General features: G+C 40.9%; 1 protein-coding gene across 2 annotated transcripts in view; it reads left to right on the top strand.

Moving 5' to 3' along the window:
* Positions 1 to 17,826, top strand: part of DOCK1 (dedicator of cytokinesis 1) — a 572,428-nt gene that overhangs the window by 474,267 nt on the left and 80,335 nt on the right. For both annotated transcript variants that reach the window (XM_075935276.1, XM_075935277.1), the window contains exon 39: positions 7,078 to 7,167. In XM_075935276.1, coding sequence (XP_075791391.1) covers positions 7,078 to 7,167 — 90 coding nt within the window. The remainder of the gene's footprint in view (positions 1 to 7,077; positions 7,168 to 17,826) is intronic.

Here is a 17,826-nt window from a genome sequence, read left to right as displayed (position 1 = left end):
CACACAACTGAATTCACTTTTTTCTCATTTTTTCAGAGAATAGAGGCATTTTCCCTTTAAAATCACAACCCATTCTCACTTGTATGCTATTCAGATCATTTGTTTCTTGCATTAAGGAATCATGCATCAAACAAGTACTATATACTTGCTCTCTTTCCCATTGCAGCTCATTTCTCTAAAATACTTTCCGTGTCCTAGACAAAGCTGGGAAAAATTCCAAAGCAAGATGTCTGTGAAGCAGCAGATTGGGCATTACTGACCTTCAAGAATATTTATAAATTTCTGTTAACAGAATCCTTTGCCACACCCATACTGCCCTCGTGCTATATATGTTAGGGAATTTTTTTGAGAGTGTACAGTGGATTTTAGGTACACACTTGACTTGAAGATAGATATCTAAAGCACTCAGGGTATGTCTACACTACCCCGCTAGTTCGAACTAGCAGGGTAATGTAGGCATACCGCACTTGCAAATGAAGCCCGGGATTTGAATTTCCCGGGCTTCATTTGCGTAAGCGGGGCTCCGCCATTTTTAAAACCCCGCTCGTTCGAACCCTGTGCCGCGTGGCTACACGGGCCATGAACTAGGTAGTTCTAACTAGGCTTCCTAGTTCGAACTACCGTTACTCCTCGTGGAATGAGGAGTAACGGTAGTTCGAACTATGAAGTCTAGTTCAAACTACCTAGTTCGTGCCCCATGTAGCTGCGCGGCACAGGGTTCGAACGAGCGGGGTTTTAAAAATGGCGGAGCCCCGCTTACGCAAATGAAGCCCGGGAAATTCAAATCCCGGGCTTCATTTGCAAGTGTGGTATGCCTACATTACCCTCCTAGTTCGAACTAGGAGGGTAGTGAAGACATACCCTCTCAGTGTTAGAAAAATGGTAAGGATTAGTTCTATGCTTTAATTTTCTTTTCCCTGCCATGATGGCAGATCTTTCAATTGTTCTTGAGAAATCAGAGGTGAAAAGGCTAACTGACTATGGGCACAGCAATTGAGGACATGCATCAACACACAGACTGATTCTTGTAGTTAAAAGCTTTTCTTACACCCTCACCTTATGACAACTGGATTTTCTTATCAGGTCAAACTTGAGCATGTTGAGGCCAGGGCCAGCCCACAACATTTTGGCACCTGAGGCAGGGAGCTCAAATGCCTTCCCCATGCCCCTTCGCTTGGGCCAAAACTTTGAAAGGTCTCAATTCTGCCTTCTTCCTGTTCTACTCTTCTCATGGCACTCCACCATCTCTGTGCATCTAGAGCAAGGAGAAAACATATGCACCAGCAGCAGACACAATTTTCTACACTCTGGGTCCTAGTGACGCTCCCTCACACTCTGGCCCCTGAGGCGGCTGCCTCAATTCACCTCATGGTAAGGCCAGCCCTGGTTGTGGTATACTGGCATTTATAGAAAGGTTCCAGTGACCAGCAGCAAGTTCTTTCCTTTCCGTCAAATTACTTCCATGGGATGGTCCTAGTGTACATGGGAAGGAAGTAAAAAAAATTTTGTCCAACTGTTACACAGCTTTAATGAGAAAACTTAGCAAAACTTATTTTTAGTATGACAGGAGAATGTTTAGAGAGACAAGGAGGATGAGGTAATATCTTTTATTGGACTACTGTTAGATTTGGAGATAAGCTTTCAAGCTTATAGAGAGCTCTTGTTCAGGTCTGAGAAATGTACAAGGTGAAACAAATTGTTCAGTATAAGTAGTTAACATATTTTAAGGTGTAACATATTCAAGGTGAAGTGGTCCATTAACACTTCTCTAGTGAAGGCAGAGAGAAGGGGGAGTTAAGGATGCTATTAAAGTAGTTTTAACATTTCAAATCAGAGAATGAGTTTGTGTCTGAGATTTTGTTTCTCCCTTATGGTAAAATTGTAATTAAGTGAATAGTTTCTTCAACAGAATGGAAGGAGGCTAAGGTTGTTTGCATATGTAAAGGAGAGTCTCTGTTATAGTCTATATCATATTGAAGTTTGGGACTCATGTTTAAACTTTCCATGAAGTAACAATAACTTATTATTAATAAAAGAATACAGGTTGGACCTTCCTGGTCCGGCACCCTTGGGACCCCTGACTGGTCCTGAATGAGGGATTTTGCTGGACTAAGGGAGGTCAATTCCAGCCTTTCCGCTGATGGACTCTGGGTTCTCCTGGGGTCCATCTGCAGACAGTCGGGCTCCCCTCTACTCCACCCCCTACCAACCTCCTCTGAAGCCAGTCCAGCTTCTGTCCTGGGGCCACCGGCCTGGCTGCCGGGCTCCCTTCCTGCTCCCCCCACTGGACTGCACTGTCAACTCTGGCCACTGGGCAGTCTCCATGCCTTCAGCCCAGCTGACTGCCAGCTCCGCACTCCCGGCCAGACTGCACTGCCATTCCCCACCTCAGCTGCTGGGTGGGCTCCATGCCCCCCGGCTGGGCTGTATTGCTGGCCTCGGCCACCGGGCAGGCTCTGTGCCCCCAGCTAGGCTGCACAGGTTCAACCCTGGCCCCAGCTATCCCTCCCAGGCAGGCTCTACTCCTGACTCCAGTTGCTGGACGGGCTTTGAACCCCTGGCCCAGATCTGCTGCTGGGTCCAGCCCCGGCCACCAGGCTCTGCGCTGCTGGCTCCCTGCCCCCATGCTGCTTCTGCTGCCAGCCCCAATAACGGACTCCAGGCTCCTCTCCCCAGGGCTCACCACAGATGTTGCCTGATCAGAGACTCCTGAACCACAGAGGTTCAAACTGTATTATGGATATGATTTATATTACAGTGCCTTCTACAGGCCCCACTGAGTTTGGGGCTTCATTGTGCTAAACACTGCACAAACACATTGTAAGAGAGTCCCTGCCCTGAAGTGTTTATCATCTCAACTAACAAAGGCACAAGGAACTGTAAGCTGGCCAAAGACACACACGAGACTCAGTAGCAGAGAAGACTCTAAACTCTCCTGACATCTAGCACTAGATCATGCTGTCTCACATTTACTTGAAATAGCATATTCAGTATTAATTACTCCATTTGTCTGTGTGATGCTGCGATCTCAGCACCCCTCTTTCTTTGCAGCTTTTATATTATACAGTGCCTCCTACAGTGGGACCTCAATCTTGATAGGCTTCTAGGCATTATAACAATAAAAAGAGCAATGATGCTAAATCTAGTATCAATAATAAAATGGTAATGTACGATGGAGCAGAAATTGGTTACTACCCTCTCTTACACCAGAAATAATTTGCCAAACTAAAGCTTGAGATTTTTAATAAATCTTCATTGTTGCATGAAAAATACATTTGCTTATTTTTTCATGTCATTTTTATTCCTTATTTTTTCAATATAAAATATACTAAAGGACTAACTTTAGTAACCTTAGAATTAATTTTTCTGTCATAGTTGAAATCTTTTGAAATTCATTTTTCTGTCATGTATCTCTAGTGATGAGTGTTTAAAAACATTTATTTTACATATTTTTATTTTTTTTTGTATAAGTTGGTCATTGTAATCACATCTAGATTAATCAAATCCTTAAAATCCAGTATTTATAATGATATTTGATATTCTCTAATATCAAATATAATGCTACTGTCTGGTCTAAATAGAAACATCCATCTGTCAGTGATCACTTCATAATTGTAAAGTAATTATTTTTCCAAAAGCTTGGTTAATTAAGTAGGCCTATCTCTTCGCCCGAAAGGCCACCAAGTCTAGCTCTGGTGAGCTGCCAGAGAGAGAGAGAGTAAATTCTCCAGGCAAAGATCCTCTACTGAGAATGACTCGTTTTCAGTTGTAGAGAGTTTTATCCCAGGAATTGACAACAAAAGCACCACATTCAAAGGAGCTGTACCAGTTTACATCAGCTGAGGATCTGGCCCAAAGAGTTTATATTAAGTGACATCATGCATTTATACTAAAGCAACTCTTTTAATTACCAAAGGTAGACTGGGAATATGCTGCTAAAATTGTACTGATGCAATAAAATGTGCTTGTTTACAGTGATGGTATGATTCCAAAATTTAGAGTGACATTTATTTTAAACAAGAAGTTTTTTTAAAACTATGTGATACAGTTCATCTGTTATTTTAGATCTATCACTAAAATATTTTCACAAGGAAAGCTAGTGTTACTCCATTTTTGAGATTGACTAGTTGAGTCTAAATCAACCCTCCTCACCCCAAAAAAACCCACAAAACCCAGTGCGATGAAAATTAAAGTAAAGATATTTTTTTTGGAGCAGAATTGTATAAAAGATGTTATGGATGACTGAAGTTATAAAGATGCATTAAAAATTAAGAAAGGTTCAATGCTTTATGAAGAATTCTATACTTGCTGACTTACCAAAGCAGATATTAGTTTTGGTTTATATACATTTGCAGGATATTGTTGCTTTGAGCCAGAAGAAATTTAGCCTAAATCATAGCTATAAGAGTATATTAGATTTCTTCTAATTGTTCCTCAGTTATTTTAGCCATATTACACTTTATATAAAGTTAAAACATTTTTCTTTCCCCAGTCTAGATTAAAGGTGGGTTTTTTTTCATATATGTAGTTTGTACTAGAAATTAATGCCCTACATTTGCAAAAAATCTCTTTCCTGTTTTAGCAATTGTTATATAATTTTCATCAGGCCTGGCGGCATCGTTTTCAAAATAGTAATTAATAATTCCATTAAATAGAAGAGCTATTAAACTGAGACAGAGCATGGTCCATTTTGCCCAATATCCTCTCTCCAGCAGTGACTCATACCAGAGTTTCAAGGGTAGTATACAGAACAGGTCAGTGATGGAGTGATCCATCCTATCTTCCCCTTCTGTCGTCTGGTACTCTGGTTTAGAGTCAGCTCAAGCAAGGAGTGGCATCCTAGTCCTGTCTCTCATGAACTTGTCCGGGTTTTTTTTTAACCCACCACATCATGCCTAGGCAGAGTCCCAGAGGTTAATTGTGCATTGGGTGAAAACTTCTTCCTCTTATTTGCTCCTGTCAATTTCATTGGGTGACCCTTGGTTTTTGTTTTGTGTGAAGAGTAAATAACACTTTTCTATTCCCTTTCTCTGCACCATTGATGATTCAATGCAGCTCTGTCATATCACCTTTAGTTATCCCTATTCTAAGATGAACAGCCCATATCTTTTAGTCTCTCATCATCTGCAAATCATTCTGTTTGCTGCATCCCTTTTTTGCCTTGTCTGAACCTTTTTGAATTCCATTATATGCTTATAATGGGCGTAGCAAGCATTTATATTGCATTGTCCATTTTCAAAAACAATGTGTGGTCCTGTGGCACCTTAGAGACTAACCAAAATATATAGAATCATGAGCTTCCATGGGCAAAACCCACCTCATCAGACGAATTGGAGTGGAAATATCAGAAACTAATATATCAGCAGAAGTACCTGTCAGTTGTAAGATCTGTGTTAATAAGGCTAATTAAATGGTCTGGATGTGTCTCATATACAACTGTTTGATGTGGAATTGTTAATGGCAGGAGAAATTGTCCCTCTTCAAAGCACTTTAAAAACATTAACTAGTACTAATCCCATCCTTGTGTAATAGGTGAGTATGTTGTATCCCCATTTTTCAGAGGCAGAAACTTTGGCAACGAGGTTAAGCGATTTCTCCTACAATTACAAAGGGGACTGAGTGTAACAAATTTTAGGCCTCATGAATTCCTGGCTCCCATTAGTCCCAGTCTAGGCAGCTGAACAGCAGACATTAGATTGGTGACACAGTCTCTGTTCCACATAATAGTGCTAGTCCACTGCTTCCCAGTGCTTGAGTCCTGAAAAAAGGCAGGTTGAAACTCATAAGTGTCTCCCCCAAAACAGTGCCAGAACATCATTTCAGCTCTTTCTCAAAAAAATGTCAGAATGATGTTCCAAGGCCCTGCTCCTTCCCTGATGTCCAGGGCCTATCTCTGGGGAGCTGCAGCCTTTGTTCTGTATGTCTCACAACTGCTTTTAAAGGCTTCAGATTCCATCATCCTTTTTCCCCACCACCATATCCAGTGGCAGTCTTTGAGGATTCTTGGTTATTGTTTCCTCCATTCCATCTCTCTTAAATCTGACAGCAGCTTCTTGTCTACACTTACCAGCTACACAAATGTCATGAGTGCACTTTCTTCTTATACCTTCTCTGCAGCCAGTTTCAACATCATTAGGAAGCTTGTGTAGTTACATCTCAAACTCTTTCTCTGCAAGGCAGATATCTTTGAGGAGTGACAGGGAAGCAAGTGCTTACCCCTTCACTTGCACCCCTTTTTAATGTTGCTTCCATTTGAAGCAGTAGCTGTGTGTCTGTTTTACAGCATGGCAAGGAGTAGCACTTTGTTGAGAAGGAAATTAGGTGTCTCATGGAGGGATATAATTATAATTTCAAATTTAAGATAAAGCACAATATGGAAAAAATTGGCATCAAATTCATTCTGATGCTTAGATTTTGTTAAGTGAAATTCCAGCCAAGTTTCACCTGTAAAGACAGAGTGTAAGGCTTGATCTTGGGTTTCTTGGTATGCTAATTTAAACATGACTCTTCACATGTACATTAGTGAAAATGAAAAATACACATTTAAAAACATTGTTGCTATTACTCTTCAGGATTCTCTGCATCCTGAATAGATGAAAGATATTGCTAGTTATTGTTAAATTATTTTGTATCAGTTCAGAAGGCTCTTGAATCTCATGCTTGAAGGAGACAAAAATGAGACAATAGAAATATAGTGAATGTGTGCACAAATCAAAAGAAGTACCTTTCACGTATAGCCTGCCTGTATCTACTTTAGATTTGTAGATTACAAATAGATTCTGGTGTTTATCAGAAGCTCTGATTTTTAGGATTCCCGAATAGATAGTAAACGTTGTTCACAGGTTGGGTTACCTGGCCCGGTTAGTAGAAAGAGGATTTACTTTTATTAAATCTTCAGTAAATAAAAGGATGGACACCTGAAAGAAGCTACCACAAACATTTGACTTTGTCATATTTCATGCCCAGTACTTTTCAGGCATAATAGAATGTATTTTGCTATGTTTTGTTACAATTTATTTTAATCTAATTTCATTGTTTGACTAAGATATATAATTCAATTGTGTTTTTTTTTAACAGATGTGGGAAGAGGCCATTGCTTTGGGCAAAGAACTGGCAGAACAGTATGAAAATGAAATGTTTGATTATGAACAACTCAGTGAACTGCTGGTAGGTTTCTTTTCCATTCAGTTTAAATTAACAAACATGATAAACTAGTTTTTCTGGAATTTCACTTTCTAAAGTTTTTAAAGTAATGTTGAAAACTCCTTTTACCTTGCTTATATAGTACTAGCCCAATGGGAAGAATGATTATTTGGCCTCCTTGGGCAGACATTGTCTGGCAGATTAATTAAATGATCATCTTTGGAAGTGGAAAATGTTTATTTTTTTATGTTGGAGGGAAGACATTCAGAATATAGTTTGCTTATGGTCAAAAGAAAGTGAGAGATTTAAAAAACCAGAGGGCTATATCTTAGTAAGATGTGTACATGAAAATTTCCAGTCATTAAAATTTAAAGATAGAGAGAGCTCAGACTTTGATAGATTTATTTTAAAAAATAAACTGTATGTAAAGACTTACTTCAAAGGGCAACTGTATAATAACGTTACCTACAACTGCAGAGCTTGTAGCTCATTAATAGCAATGGAGTTACTGAACAGAGAACAGGAACTGAAAACCTGGAAATTGAATTCTTTTAATCTCTGTCACTGACCTACTATTTACTCTTCAGAAAGTCACTCCAAGTGTTATTTTACTTTCAGAATTGACTGTGTAATGCTAGGCTTATTATTGGGCACAGTAAGGTGTGGCTTGAAAAGATACTGGGGAAGAGAAGGCAGGGTCTGATACATCACAAAAAGTTGTGAATCACTGTTGTTCTAAACAGTATACATTGATTTCTCCTTTGCAATAGCAGTGTCTATATTCTGCCTCAGGAAATCTTGATTGCATATATGCACTTTCCAATTGAGCTTGTCATCAATCCCTTTTTTAAAAAAATATTCTTTGAAATATAGAAACAGAGGATCACAATAATTTCCTCTCCTAAAAAGTGGCTGGTCGGTGGGAATAAGTGCAAGAGATATAATTATGAGTTCCAGACTGTAACCATGCTCTGAATTCTTGATCTCCGTGTTAATCCCAACAAAAGCTTGGGGATTCCTTCTTGGAATCTCATCCTGAATCTACCATGTACAGACGTCAGGAATAGTTCATATCAGTGAAGAGACTGATCAGTGTAAAAGCAACTATCCAGATGTTATGTTCTCTTCTTGCGGAATGCAGTTTCTTGGCCTGGTTGCTTGCCTTGAGAGTATATCCTTGGCCTGCTTCTGGCTTCAGATCCATCAGTGTTCCTTCTGTGCATCATATCCAGCTATGAATAGAGGATGACTGAAGTGATGCGTAATCCTTTGCATATATAGCTTTTGGTATCATTCCATAGATGATTTTCTCTCATATGCTGATTCCATGACTCAGCATTGGTTAAGACAACTTGTACATCTGATGTCCATTTAACTGTTCTCACTACACTTGCAAATCGGTCTGTGGTTAAAAGTTGCATGTGGAGATGGTAATATGGCTCCAGTGAAATAGTCATATAAAGTGATAAAGCTCTGTTGAAATACTCTAGACTTAAGAGCTATATGAAGGACACTTCTACTACCACTATATTTATGTGTAGAACAGGTTCTACCAGTAATCTAATTCTGGTCTAGCCTGACAGTTGAGCAGCATTTGTCTTTGTGAATGTGAAGAGGTTTCACTCACTGCAGGGGAGAATTGTGACTAGGTCTGAGAATTAACTCTCGCCCATCTGGCACCCCCTTGTGCTTCTTGCTTGCTCAGTGGCCCCTCTGTCTTTGGGATTTGGAATATTCTGTCTTTGTAACTAGACCTTTGGGCCTCCTCAGTGGAATACTGTTTCAGGTGGTCTCCTGTTTCAGGGGTCCAGGTCCTGTGCTAATTCCCCTAGGACTGGTGTGGGAACCTGGGCCCACCAGCTACTCTGAGTTCCAGAAAAGGGACCCTGTGACTAGCAACCTAGGTTTGCTCAGTCTCTGTTGTTGATTCCCTTGTTCCTTCCTATCCCACCTCTCTACCTCTATTTCTGTGTCTGGATTTACCCATGGCACTTCCTTCACTCTGTGTGGTTACTTTACCACTTGTGGCTTCTTCTCAGACTCCCTAGTCCAACGCAAGATCCCAGGGCTTACTCTCTCCACTAGGGATGTTGACGTGTAGTCTAAGGCTAGGCTTATCGGTTAATCCTGTCAACTACACACATTTCCCCCCGCTCCCCCCCCCCCCCCCCCCGCTGTCTCTGTATCAGAGCTTGGGGAGTTCAGACTCCCCAGTGAACAGGGGCTGCTGCCGGAGCAGTCTCTGTCCATGGCAAGCCCAGGCTCACCATGGACACCCCCCCCACCCCGCGCAGGGAGGTGGTATTTAAACTGCCTTCCCTCGCAGACCAGCTCTTGCCTGGCACCTCCGGCTGCTGCCTCTGATAAAGAAGCAGCAGAGCAGGGTGGCAGGGGGCTTCCCAGTGCACTGTTTATAGGGACTATAAAATAGTCAAAAATTCATGCGGTTACTCAACTATTCAATTACCAGATAACTAACAACCGTACTCTCCACTTGAATCTCCTCCGAGTCCCTAGCCAACTTCTTTACCTCTAAGGACTGCAGACTTCCTCCCTTCAGCCTCTTCTTTTGTCTTTATTTTTGGCATAGTAGCCTTATTAGATAGGGCTATGATTGCCACATTCTTCGTTATTTTAGCCTGAGGTTTTTTTTAAACCGTTATTAGACTCAGTCTAGCATCCTTAAGGAAACATAGCAAAACTTTTTGCACTATTCCATATCCCTTACATTTTTGTAACAAAACCACCTTTGTATGGACTATTGTCCATGATGCCATTAAGTTGGATCAACTGTTTCTTCAGTTTGGCATACATTACACAGCCCACTTTTATGTATTTTTAGTAAGTTTAACTTACCATTTAGGCCACAATTTTCTCCTGAAAAAGACTAGTTCACTTTATCATAATTGTTGAGTATAGTATTATCTTTGATTTGTGGGCATACATTGTCAAACCTTTGTCTTTTTGTTTCCTTAGTCCATAGTTCTTGCCATTTCTTCTTAAGCTCCTTTGTGACTACCCTTTTAAATTCTTGTCTACCTAAGAGCATCTTAATATCCACCTTCTAACTTTTTAGAGCTTGATTTGCTGTTTTTTTAACAATCCCTTTTTCAGGTATTCTGATATTTGCTAGATTCCATGCTATTGTCACACAGATACCTGCTTGCATTAGGTTAGGAACATTATTTTCACTTTAGGTCATTTCTGCTTTCTGAAGCCCCTGTTTTGATTGCCATAATGCCTAACAAGGAATCAGATAAAATTACAGTTGCACACACATCTTTTATGCATGTTTCTGCCAACAATCTCCCTATTAGTTCAATCATCAGAATGGTCACATAATTGAATAGTCTTTTCAATTTCTGGATTCCAAGTCTGGGAACACAGAAGACTGTTCAAACTCAACCTTTTCTGTCGTCTTCTGATCTGTCTGTATAGACTTGGCAAAGCTGGATCTGCTTTTCATAAATAATTTCAGAAATTTCATTTGTCATAGTGGGTTTTTTCCCTTCTCTTAGTTTTGTCATACATTTCCAAGTCAACCGCTGAGGAAATAACTCTCCGCTATAATTTGATTTCCTACAAATAAAAATTTTAGTTCTCTCATTTTCTCTTTTTTGCATCTCTCCTTTACTAATTTTAACCCTAATTTAATCTGCAACCTGTACACCAATACTCTGCCCCATCCCTGAGCCTTCTCCAGCACCCCAAACCCATCATCTCCAGCTCCATCCTAGAATTTACGCCACCAGTCAGTGCCTTCACCCCCTCATACATCTCAGCACCCTGCTCCATCTCTGAGCTCTCTCCCACGCCTGAGCCCTCTCACGTATCCCACCTTCCTGTCCCAGCCCTGAGTCCCCACCTACACCCAGAGCCCACACTCCACATCCTCTCCCCTGACCCAGCCTTGAGCCCTCTTCTGCATTCTGAACCCCTCACCAACATCCCAGAGCCTCTTCTGTACCCCAAACCTTTCATCCCCAGACCCATACCAGTGCCTGAATCCCCAGCTACAGCTAAACTCCCTCTCACACCCCAAGTGAGTGAGGGTAGGGGAGAGTGAGTGACGGAGAGAGGGACAGTGGAGTGAGCAGGGGCAGGGCATTGAAAAGGGGCAGGGTAGCGGGGGAGCCTCAGTATTGGGATAGGTTCAGTTTTCTGCCATTAGAAAGTGGGGAACCCTTGCTCCTCCACAGCTGGGCTTCCTCCGCAATTAGGCCTGATCAAGCCCTATCTGTCCTCCAGTGCAGCATGTAAATGTAATTGGCTCCTCCTGGTCCATATTAACCTATCCTGGGATTGCATGAGGTGGGCAACATATTACAGAGAGCCATCAACTCTAACAAGCAAGGTAAGTCTTTATACTAAGCAGAAAGGGAATGAGCTCTCTTCATCCAATCATTTAGTCTTCCCTTAAACAACTATGAGTTCCTCAGCCCGGATCTCTTCACCTTTTTTCAGCTATCCATCTAAAAAAAAATGTTCTTTGTGTGACCTATCAACTCCTCAAGAGTCTAGAGAGATACCACCAGCAATGCCTCTGTTTGTCTGACAGTGGAGATGGATGGCAGGAGAGAGATCGCTTGATCATTACCTGTTCAGTTCACTCCCTCTGGGGTACCTGGCATTGGCCACTGTCAGCAGAGAATGGAGCTAGACTGTTTTCATGGTGACAAATGACAGAACAAGAAGCAATGGTTCCAATTGCAGTAGGGAAGGCCTAGGTTGGATATTATGACAAATGATTTCACTAGGAGACTGATGAAACACTGGAGTGGGTTCCCTGGGGAGGTGGTGAAATCTCCATATACAGAAGTTAAGAACATAAGAACATAAAAGTGGCCATACTGAGCCAGACCAAAGATCCATACAGCCCAGTATCCTGTCTGCCGACAGTGGCCAATGCCAGGTGCCCCAGAGGGAGTGAACCAAACAGGTGATGATCAAGCGATCTCTCTCCTGCCATCCATCTCCACCGTCTGACAAACAGAGGCTAGAGACACCATTCCTTAACCATCCTGGCTAATAGCCATTAATGGACTTAACCTTCATGAATTTATCTAGTTCTCTTCTAAACCCTGTTATAGTCGTAGCTCTCACATCCTTCTCAGGCAAGAAGTTCCACAGATTGACTATGTGCTGTGTGAAGAAGAACTTCCTTTTATTTGTTTTAAACCTGCTGCCCATTAGTTTCATTTGGTAGCCCCTAGTTCTTATATTATGGGAACAAGTAAATAACTTTTCCTTATTCACTTTCTCCACACCACTCATGATTTTATATACTTCTTTCATATCCCCCTTTAGTCTCCTCTTTTCCAAGCTGAAAAGTCCCAGTCTCTTTAATCTCTCCTCAGATGGGACCCATTCCAAACCCCCTAATCATTTTAGTTGGTTCTCTGAACCTTTTCTAATGCCAGTATATCTTTTTTGAGATGAGGAGACCACATCTGTATGCAATATTCAAGATGTGGGCATACATTGGATTTATATAATGGTAATAAGATATTATCTGTTTTATTCTCTATCCCTTTTTAAATGATTCCTAACATTCATTGCTTTTTTGACTGTCACTGCACACAACGTGGATGTCTTCAGAGAACTACACTATGACTCCAAGATCTCTTTCCTGATTAGCTATAGCTAAATTAGCCCTCATTATATTGTATGTATAGTTGGGTTTTTTTCCCAATGTGCATTACTTTATATTTCTCCACATGAAATTTAAATTGCCATTTTGTCAGCCGACGGTCAGGGCAGTGTGGGTGTGTGTGTGTGTGTGTGTGTGTGTGTTTCCGAGAAAAGGTTTAACGTCCGTGTCTTTACTGCTAGGACCGGGGTCCCATCGCAGAGGGTGGCCAGCAGGCCAACAGACGCCCCGTTATATAGGAAGAGCTTATTACACTTTAGATTTTAGCTGCTAGAACACAGGGGTTCCTTCACAGCGGGCAGCCTAGGAAAGGCTGAAAAGGTGCCCCAACGGATCTTGTCACCTGGGAGTGACACAGATCCAAATGCCTAAGCTCTCCCTATGTCTGTCCCTTTATGACCGGCTGAAGTTCTTTTAAATTGTGCTTGGTTCTGTTACAGCAACTGGAGGAGTCAGGTTAAAGCTTAAACAGTTACAGGTTTATTAAAAGACTTATAAAAGCTACAATGGCTATTGTTCTATTTCTTAAATGCTAACAAATATATATATATATATATATATATAGAGAGAGAGAGAGAGAGAGAGAGAGAGGGGGGGGGTCTTAAAAATGATCACAGGAAAAAGGTAAAGATAGAAAATAGAAATAATGGTACCAAATGACAGCTTAATCTTTAAAGAGCTCTAACACTATGTATATATATATACTTAAGCAAAGGACTACATCTAGGTACAATTTTTACCTCTTTCTGTGCTTCTCGACTCCAGCGTGTCAGGCCAGGGCCGGTCTCTCAATTCCTAGGAAAGACGAATACGAGGTGGGCGTCTCCTCTGGAACCTCGGGAGATCAAACACCTAACCCGACCAGCAGATAGATGGTAGATTGACACTCAGAGAAAATGTGCTGCTGGACCTATCTATATACCCCTGGGGGCCCATATCCTCTTTCTTATCTAAGAGGCCAAATTCTACTGGTCTGTTTTGTGGCGCTAGTTCTTACAAGCAAGTTTCAAATGAATTTACACTTGCAAGAGAGATAACTAAATTGTGAGTGCTAGACATTTTTTTTACTGGGCGAGAGATTCCTCCCCCCCCCGCGGATGGATGTGTGTTCATATCAATATAGGTTTGAGTCAAAGGCACTCTTTGGCAGCCTCTTGGTCAGCAATTGGCATATCTCTGTTTACAGCCATTCATGGTCACAGCAGCCTGGGCCTTCTGTTCTGTGTGCCCTGTATGCTCTAGGCAAGCAAAAATGGATGTTACAAGTGGGGTTTCTGTCTGGCTACACATTTTGTTGCCCAATCACGTAGGGTACGTCTAGACTACATGCCTCTGTCGCCAGAGGCATGTAGATTAGGCTACCAGACATAGGAAAATGAAGTGGCGATTTAAATAATCGCCGCTTCATTTAAATTTACATGGCTATCGCGCTGAGCCGACAAACAGCTGATTAGCTGTTTGTTGGCTCAGCACGGCAGCCATGTAAATTTAAATGAAGCGGCGATTATTTAAATCGCCGCTTCATTTTCCTCTGTCTGGTAGCCTAATCTACATGCCTCTGGCGACGGAGGCATGTAGTCTAGACGTACTCTTAGTTTTGTGAGATCTTTTTGAAGTTCTTCACAGTCTGCTTTGGTCTTAACTATCTTGAGCAGTTTAGTATGAATTGCAAACTTTCCAGCCTCACTGTTTACCCCTTTCTTCAGATCATTTATGAGTAAGTTGAATAGGATTGGTCCTAGGACTAACATTTGGGGAACGCCACTAGTTACTCCTCTCCATTCTGAACATTTACCATGACGCAAAGTTTTTAAGACCAGGCTTGACAAAGCACTGGCTTTAATGTTTAGTTGGGGTTAGTCTTGCTTTGAGCAAGAGGTTGAACCTGAATACCTCCTGAGGTCTCTTCCAGCCCTAATCTTCTATGATTATGTGATTCTGTGAATTTCATCTTTGATTAAAGATAATGACAAAGAACTGTGCTTAAAATGGGGAAGGGGGCAAATCAAATGCACTATAAACAGTAGCAGCGCTGAAAAGGATCTGAGGTTATAATGGATCACAATTTGAATATCAAAAAATAATTTGATGCATTTGCAAAAAAAACTAATATTCTGTGAAGTGTTGACAGGAGTCTCATTCTAAGACATGAGAATAGCTGTTCTGCTTCACTCAGCATTGGTGAGATCCCCATTTATGTAATCTGGGCACATTTTGTCTTGAGAAAATAAGACTATGGGGGACTTAACGGTTTTATAAAAAGGACGGTGATCAATTTTTCTCCACATCGACCAAAGGAAGGACAAGAAATAATGGTTTTAATTTACAGCAAGAGAGACTTTACTTTAGACGTTAGGAAACACTGTCTAACTATCCTTATAGTTAAACACTGGAGAAGTCTTCCAAGTGAAGAAATCCCCATAGTGAAAGTTTGAAAGAGTAGGTTTGTAAGTTTGTCAGGGATGGTCCAGGCATACTTGGTCCTGCCTCAGCACAAGAAGTTGGAGTAGATGACCTCTGTCTGTCCCAGCCCTCCTTTTATATGATTCTGCATATATTCTGTCATCCCATGGATGGCTAATTTAACTTGGATCATGACTTCCAGAGTTTTTCTGAAAAAAAAACTCTGTAGTATAGACATACCCCCAGAGAATAACTTTTAAATAATAGTTTAGCATGTATAAGTATTCATAGCTAAAAATGGTTCAAAAGAGAAATGTGTACATAACTTTATCAAGAACACATAAGATTTTCATCTTCAATTTAAAGGTCAAATAGAAGCTATATAGAAATTATAAAATCATTTGAATCAGTGAATCACTGCAAGCTGTCTGCTGTATCTCTAGATTTCAGAGAGATATGGGCAAATTCTCTTCCGTAGGAGGCATTTTAGAACTCATTCAATACAAGAGTACCCATAACATTGGCTACCTACTTCTACTCTCCAATCCTCATAGCTAATGTATGTTTACTCTATTCTTGGCAAGGCAGGTTTAGATTCAGTTGGTCTTTCTTGTTTATACCAATCCAGGTGTGCAGCTCACACTCTCTAAAATTGGTTTTAGTGGGAGCTGACCATCTGTGTAAACTTCTAGGGCTAAATTCTCAGTCCTGTTATGTTTGTTCTGCAATGCTTTGGTGGTGCAAAGCAGAATTAAAGGGTGTACGATCCAGTGCATATAATACTACCCTATGATAGTCCTGGGTTCAAATCTGTGCTCCACCACGGACTGCCTCAGTTCTTCTCTCCACAATAAGGATAAAAGTACTTCCTGCATCATAGCAGTACATGAGGGAAAACATAAATTGAGACTATATCTTTACTGTAGAGTTTGTCCGGAAAAATGGCCATTTTTCCAGAAAAAGTACAGTTACATTCACACTGCAATTGCGTTCTTTCAACAGAAAGACGAAAAAACACAGGGGTTTTTCTGAAAGCGGTAAACCTTTTTCTATGAGGAAGAAGCCTTTTTCCAAAAGAGCTCTTTCGGGAAAAAAGCATGTGTGGATGGGGAAGAGGGTTTTTTTAGAAAGAAGAGGCCTCCAGGAAAAGCACAGGTGCCATGGTGATCACTCTGTCCACAGCCATCAGAACTTAAATGCGAGATAGTGTCCAATGAATGTGGATGCTATCTTTTGAAAAAGCACATCGCTTTTTCGTTGTGCTTTTGCTGTGTATTCGCTCTCTTTCGAAAGAAGTTTCTCTGAAAGATCTCTTCCAAAAAAGCTTCTTCTGAAAGAAGCCTGCAGTCTAGACATAGCCTAAAAGATTATGAGGTGCTAAAATAGCAAGGTGTAACGGGGATCACCAAAATGCCTTAGATATAAGGAATGGTACGGGTTGCCTATATGGCCAGTTAAGGATTTCTCCAGTGGCTCTGAGGCAATATACCCAGCCCTACAGCCCTCAGAGCATGCCTACTGTGCTTTAGCAATCCCCAGCTCCCAGACCAGCTTTACCTCAGGCAGGGTTTACAGAGGAATACAGGTAACATACAACAACTTTGCCTACCCCTGCACAGAGCATAGTTTGGTTGTGCAGCAATCAGACTTCAGCAGTCCTGAGGTTTAGATTCCTAATGTATAATTAAAGGCATGTAGAGTCTCGACAATGCTTGTCTACTGGGAGCCTTTTTAAAGCTGGATCTCACCGCACCTCTGAATACTTTTTATACAGAAGCTATTATTCAAATGCTAAACGTTGGACTTTAAGACATTAGCAAAATGATCTTTTTTACTGCCAGTTGGAAAATTCACTTTTCCAAAGATGAACTAAGATGCACTTGTTACGTTGATGCCTTAGAAACCAATTGTTCTCTGTCATATGCTTGCAGTAATAAAGCTACCCAGAACCACACAACATCCACATGCCCAATGTTGTAGACTGAAATTATGTTAATGAACACATATTGTAAAGTTACAAATTCTGTTCTCTTATCTCACAGCTCATTCTCATAATTTAAAATGGATTTGAAAAAGAAAGCAGAATCTGAGTTCAAATATGGATCAATGGAGAGGCCTAATAGTTCCCAATACATTGGCCTATGTCAGGGAGTTCACAAACATTTCAGTTTTATAGATGGCATCATAAAGTAGATTCCTGACGATCACCTTCGCTCCCATTCAGAGTTGCAAATGATTCCAGTTGCTACTACAGCAGTTGTTCACATTAGCATATTTTAATGCCATTTAGTAGCTGCAAAAAAAATGAGGTGAGTCAGTACTACAAGACCAGCAAGTTTCAGCAGGATTCAATTTCAAAGCTTTTGATTTATATCACTGAGTCCAATATGGAATTTGGCACCCTTGGTCATATTTACTCGAGACATGTCCAGAGAGTAGGACAACAAGGTTTGTAGCACATCAGACTTCAACTGCTTTGAAAAATTCCTTTGGGGAAGTATGTGTTTATTCTATTTATGTCCTGTGTCCATTAACATGAACATTCACCAAAAACAGAAAGAATATGGAGGATAAATAATGGGCATTTTCAGATAGAATAGATAGCTGATAGAAAAATGAATAAAGACAAA

This window comes from Pelodiscus sinensis, chromosome 8 (assembly GCF_049634645.1).
Source record: "Pelodiscus sinensis isolate JC-2024 chromosome 8, ASM4963464v1, whole genome shotgun sequence".
NCBI classification, from domain to species: Eukaryota; Metazoa; Chordata; order Testudines; family Trionychidae; genus Pelodiscus; species Pelodiscus sinensis.
This window is presented reverse-complemented; position numbering and strand designations above follow the sequence as displayed.